At 35.3% G+C, this 6,379-nt stretch overlaps 1 protein-coding gene across 1 annotated transcript; it reads left to right on the forward strand.

Annotated features, from left to right (window-relative positions):
• Positions 1–2,452: 2,452 nt before the first annotated feature.
• LOC131354495 (C-C chemokine receptor type 5-like) lies at positions 2,453–5,426 on the forward strand. Its single transcript, XM_058392257.1, has 2 exons — positions 2,453–2,580; positions 3,378–5,426. The coding sequence occupies exons 1-2, from the start codon at positions 2,550–2,552 to the stop codon at positions 4,421–4,423; spliced, it is 1,077 nt and encodes a 358-aa protein (XP_058248240.1). The 5' UTR covers positions 2,453–2,549; the 3' UTR covers positions 4,424–5,426.
• The last annotated feature ends 953 nt before the right edge of the window (positions 5,427–6,379 follow it).

Consider the following 6,379-nt stretch of genomic DNA (forward strand, 5'->3'; position numbering starts at 1 on the left):
GGGCAAAACAAATTTCTGTCAGGTGCAAATCAATCATCAGTGCATCAAAGGTCTCCTTCAGTAAGTGGATCCAATTCATAAACAGGTAGGCACATAATGACAGAAGGAACATAGACATGTATATCATAAAGTCACTTTGTTGCTGTTCTCTTTGTAATTTGCATAAAATATGCATTTTAAATATTTTAAATAAATAAGGCATATAGTGTCAATTATTTTACATAAAGGTGTACATAAACATTACATGTTTTATTTGCTTTTAAAGGTTTTCACAGGGTCTACGGTTACAGCAGATCGACATGATGGATGACAGCATTGCAGGCAGTTCAGCAACTCTTAGTAAAAAGATGAAGAAAATAAGCAGTGGAAAAGATGAAGGCGTACAGGAAGAAGGGAGTTTGTTGTGATAAATGAAAGCCATTTTCGGCACAAAAGAAACGTATGTTAGAGCAATATCAACTTTAAATAAATGTCAAATTTAGTTTAACATGTTAAATTTATGTTAATTAACATGATAATTCTAGTACTCTGCCAATTCAAGGTGAGGAGATATAAACTTCACCCTAATCCTAACATAATTTTATTGTATATTAAGCCAGTAAAAATGTACCAGAAGTAACAAAAAGGGTCAAGGATTGTATAAAAGATAAGTTATGATAAAATAATGAAAACTACAAAAGTGCAAATGTTTGCATTGACAAATTAATTAAAAATCAACTTTAACTAATTTCTGATGAAGCAACTTAGGTGCTAACTGTGTATTAAATATCACGCTGAAAACAAAATCTCAGATCAAAAATGGGATGCAAGCTTTTGCACTAAACTGTACCAAAGTTACTGTTATTATGATCTATCTTGTTGTGGCTTTGTTTGTTGTGTTGGTTTTCGATGAGTATGGTAGAGGAAGAATGGCTGGTGGGTGGAAAAGAAAGAAGTGGGTCTTTGGGATGCTAGGTGTGATGCATCATCCACAGTGAGGATCTGGAAAACCTATTCTACGTCTTCTAGAGAGAAGATCTTGAAGGCATCTTGTCCCCTTGATTGCCCATCATGTGATACCCGGGTCATCAATTATCAGTGACGAGTGGCGTGCATATCGCATACTCCCTGCACTAGGGTACAACCATCACACTGTCAACCACAGCAGGTGGTATGTAGATCCCCACACTGGTGCCCATACCCAGCATGTTGAAAGGGCGAATGGAGAGCCTACAAGGAGCAGATCTGGAGGCTTAGGGGAAATCAGACTGAGAGGTTGCTTTCTGACCACCTTGCAGTTATTGAGTGGAATGAATGGCTAGCAAAGAAACACCATGGTGGTGCATTTGGCAGACTGATTCATGACATTTCAAAAAAGTACAAGTAGTCATTCAGTCACTATAACCACTGTAAGAGCACTGAGATGGCAGGAATTGAGGTCTTTCTATGGGAAAGATAAACTTAATTTATTTTGTCTTGATAGTGTCAAATGTAAATGTCATATATTGTATATTTGTTTTTCTATCTCTGCTAATTGTGAGACTTCAGTTTGAAATGTAGAATTTGCAAATTTGTTTCTATTGTGCTCATTTTTTTGGTTATTTTGTGCATCTTGAAATAAATATTTCTATACTGATATACCTATACCCCCATTTTTCATGAGCTGAACTCAAAGATCTAAGACTTTTTCTATGTACACAAAAGGCCTATTTCTCTCAAATATTGTTCACAAATCTGTCTAAATCTGTGTTAGTGAGCATTTCTCCTTTGCCGAGGAAATCCATCCACCTCACCGGTGTGGCATATCAAGATGCTGATTAGACAGCATGATTATTGCACAGGTGTGCCTTAGGCTGGACACAATAAAAGGCCACTCTAAAATGTGCAGTTTTACTGTATTGGGGGGGTCCAGGGGGCGTCCGAAAACTAGTCAGTATCTGGTGTGACCACCATTTGCCTCATGCAGTGCAACACATTTCCTTCGCATAGAGTTGATCATGTTGTTGATTGTGGCCTGTGGAATGCTTATTTTAAAAATATAAATTGATCATTAATAAAGTATGTAAATGCTATTATCAAGCACATTATATATATGCTTTTTGATCATGAATAAAGCATTTATAATGACATTTATAATGTGCTCATTGCTAATGAGTATTAATATAGAAGCAATGCTTTGTAAATGATTAATAAAGTATGTACTCATGCTTAACTAATACTTAAAAGTGTGCAGTTATTATAAAGCGTTACCGTTTTTCTTTAGATCCTGCACAAGTTTTTGTTTAAAAGAAAGCAGTAGAGATGAGGACACTGATGTGACTAATGAGTTCATGACTTGGTATGTCTTGTTTGTCGATTATTTTAAAAGGTTCTTGGAATTGCAGTGTTCTTGTTTTTCTGCTAAAATTAGCACAATTCATCCATAAAAGGACACAAAAATTTGAGACTTGGCTGTTCTGGGAGTAGGATGAAACCCCACCTCAGAAATATCACAGCAAAATCGCTCAGTCCCTTGTTTTCATATCAAGACATACAACCTTCTTTCACACTCACACTTGGACTAATGAATAATGGCAATGATTTCTCCCAACGAGACAACATGTAAGTGCTTTTTATTTGTTTTAAAGCTGAACAGCTGACTGTGTCCATACTTGTCTGCTTTTACAGAGTCTTAGAGTAATGTAGGTTATTAAAAGGAACGTCAGTACCACTTTACTCAAATTTCAAATATAAATATTTAATATATAACAATTGGTAATATGCTGATGATTTTATACATCCTTAGCACTGGTAAATGGAATAAGATCAATTTGAACATCTTGAAATTCTTTTTATTTATTAATAATTATGATCTACAGCATTCAGTATGAAAGCATTAGTTAAGTATTAATTAGATCTGCCTCAATACCACAAGCTGACTTTTCCAAAGCTTTAAATGTCATCAGATATCATCCATTCTTATGTGACTTTTTTTCTGTAAAAACTCCCAATAAAATTTTTTAAAAAGAAAGAAAATACACTTAATAAAACTTATTTTTTATTATTCATGTAAATACTTTCATGCAAACACGTATTCTGCAGATATAACAAAGTATAAATCTAATTTAAAAATTCATTTTATTTTTTATAGTGATAGTATCTGGCAGACTGGTGATATCTGTAGAATGTATTTATGTCTAATTCGGAACCATTAAGTACTGTGTTCGAGAAAATCTATTAAAGTTCAAAAATTAAAAAATTAAAATCTCTAAAGTTTTCAAGCACAGTAAAAAAATTCTTTACTGCTAGGTTTACCTTACGAAAAGCAAAACAATCACAACATTTCCTTCTTTTAGTAATTAGCTTGAACAATGAAAAAAACATGCAGTAAATGATATGATTTGTTTTTTCATAAACAGCTGAAGACTATTCTGATTACTACAACTTAACTCCAGGCGCCTACTCACCCCACAACACCACCCACATAAACGCCTTCAGCAGAGTCTTCCTCCCTACAATCTACAGCATCGTTTTCATCGTGGGGTTAATTGGCAACGGCCTGGTGCTGTGTGTCCTGGTCAAGTACCATAAAAGGTCCAACATGTCAGATGTGTGCCTCTTCAACCTGGCCCTTTCAGACCTCCTTTTCCTTCTCTCATTGCCTTTCTGGGCTCATTACGCCGCCATCACTCAATGGGTCTTTGGGAGATTCATGTGCCATGCAGTGACAGCACTGTACATGCTGGGATACTATGGAAGTATCTTCTTCATGATGCTCATGACCATAGACCGCTATGCTGTCATTGTCCACACCTATACCTCTCTCCTCTCCAAGAACTGGTCTGTCAGAGCAATCATAGCCCTGATTTTGTTTACGTGGACACTTAGCCTGGTAGCTTCTCTGCCAAATATCATTTTCTCACAATGCATGTCAAATAAACCAAATGAATCCACATGTAGTTTTGAATATCCAAACCTGAAATGGAGGCTGTTCTCTTACATCGAGCTGAACATCCTCGGCTTAATCATTCCTCTCTCAGTGATGGTGTTCTGCTACTCGCGCATCATCCCCATCTTAATGTCCATGAAGTCTCAGAAGAAACACAAAGCTGTCAGACTCATACTGGTTTTGGTCAGTGTTTTCTTCATTTTCTGGACGCCTTACAACATCGTCATCTTCCTGAAGTTCCTGTATCAACTGGGTTATATGAACAACTGTCAGTGGTATCAGGACCTGAACATGGCTATACAGTGGGTGGAAAACATAGCATTCACTCACTGCTGCCTCAACCCCATCATCTATGCCTTTGTGGGGCAGAGATTCAGGAATTTATTTCTAAAGATCCTGAAGGAGTGGTTTCCTCTTTGCTTTGGTCAGTGCCCAATAATTGAAAGTGAGAGCTCACAGAGGATGACCACTATATTCTCATGCTTCTCACTGACAGATCAAAGTCAAAACATCTAAACTATGCTTAATAATTTTGACCAGGCCGTGTTTGTTAACAACTTGCTACCATTATAAAGTTTTTAGAAAATAGCATTTAAAATATATGGTTTAATACCTTGCAGTGATTTTGTTCATTCTTCCCCAAACACATACACATACTGAGACCAGCTGGTCTACACAGGAGACTTTTGCTCAGTCCCAGGAACAGAATTAATATACATTACACAACATACATTCTCCAGAGGGATAAAAAGTTCTACATTATACAATATAAGAGCTGCATTTACCATCAAGCATCGAATGTCTGTGACTCTGTAAATTCTCTTATTTTACCTTCTCTATATTGTGTATTCATGTTTTGTACAAAAAACCCATTTATTACTTTTATTAACAAAATATTATTCTTTGGTGTCAGTTACATTAAATTGCACAGTAACCTCATAAATTAGAGTCAGGTCAATAATTAAATAAAGTGCTATTATGTCAGTAATAGCAGTTTCAGGGCAAAAAAGTATCCCAGTCAATAGTCATGTTTTCCAGTTGTTGATGTAAACTTGGCTACTGATAGTGTTATTTCTATTAATGAAAACCTTTCACACTTGAAATTTAGAAGTTGCTCTGAAGCTTTTTGCAGTGTTTACCTCATATTGTGGTGCCAGTGTGAAAGAAAATTAAATAGCATGTTTCTGATATCACTTGAAAACCTGAACATAGCAACACTTAACAGAAAATGGCTCAGAAGTCAAGGATCAGTTGGCAAAACAGTGAACATCCCAAAGTGCATGCTGTAGCAAGAAAAAAATAGTTCCTGTTGAAAGGTGACATAGAGACAGGTGACTGTGTTTAAGAAAGATTTTTGTCATTTAGACTGTACATGTAAAGAAGAGACAGAACTGACTGCATTTCTAAAAAATGGCTCTTAACATCACTTCTAAATACTTACTCTGTGCCTAGTGGAAACACAACAAACACCATAATCCTAGCTGGGGGAGTGGGGGAGTGGTTGAAAGAGATAGAAATGGAAGAGAGAGAGAGAGAGAGAGAGAGAGAGAGAGAGAGAGAAAGAAAGAAAGAAAGAAAGAAAGAAAGAAAGAAAGAAAGAAAGAAAGAAAGAAAGAAAGAAAGAAAGAAAGAAAAACAGTGTTACGTGTTACGTCAGTAATATTAGTTTCAGGGTTTTCCAAGTCTTCCTCCCTACAATCTACAGCATCGTCTTCATCGTGGGGTTAATTGGCAATGGCCTGACATTAGTAAATTAAGCCCAGGTGCTGTCCCATTTTCCCCCAAAACTCCAACGGCGCATCCCTCTTCCACTCATGCCTAAAGTAAAAATGGACCTATCATCCATTCTTATGTGACTTTTTTCTGTCAACTCTCCTAATATAAATTGAAAAAAATAAATAAAATACACTTAATTAAACTTACAGCTTTTTTTATTATTCATGTAAATACTTTCATCTCTTTCACAATACTTTCACTTATACTGCACATATAACAAAGTATAAATCTCATTTAAAAATATTATCAATCTTTAAAAAAATTACGGTCATCATGTGTATATATGTAAATATGTATATCTAATTATTTCCATTTACAAATCCTTTGAAATTGTTGGTTACAGAATAAGATTGAATTAATTCTTAATTTTATTCTGTATTATTTTTGATACTGATACTAGCTTTCAGACTGGCAAAATCTCTAGAATGTATATGTCTATTTCTGAACCATTAAGTACTGTGTTAAAGAATATCTACTGCTCCCTACAGAAAGTTTTCAAACACAGTAAAAAAAACTCTTTACTAGTATATTTACCATATGAATAGCAAAACAACCACAAAGTTTTCTTCTTTTCGTGATTAGCTTCACCATTAAAAAAAAAATCATGCAGTAAGTGATATAATTTGTTTTCTTCATAAACACCTGAAAACTATTTTGATTACAGCAACCTATCTCCGGGCAAGTTCTCACCCCACA

The sequence above is a fragment of the Hemibagrus wyckioides genome, linkage group LG01 (genome assembly GCF_019097595.1).
Source record: "Hemibagrus wyckioides isolate EC202008001 linkage group LG01, SWU_Hwy_1.0, whole genome shotgun sequence".
Taxonomy (NCBI): domain Eukaryota; kingdom Metazoa; phylum Chordata; class Actinopteri; order Siluriformes; family Bagridae; genus Hemibagrus; species Hemibagrus wyckioides.

What these genes read in the sequence shown, in the direction of transcription:
- LOC131354495 (XM_058392257.1), top strand. Translation starts at nt 2,550, where the DNA reads ATGGCAATGATTTCTCCCAACGAGACAACAT. An exon ending in TTCTCCCAACGAGACAACAT is followed by an intron (nt 2,581 to 3,377) that starts GTAAGTGCTTTT and finishes TTTCATAAACAG; the next exon opens with CTGAAGACTATTCTGATTAC.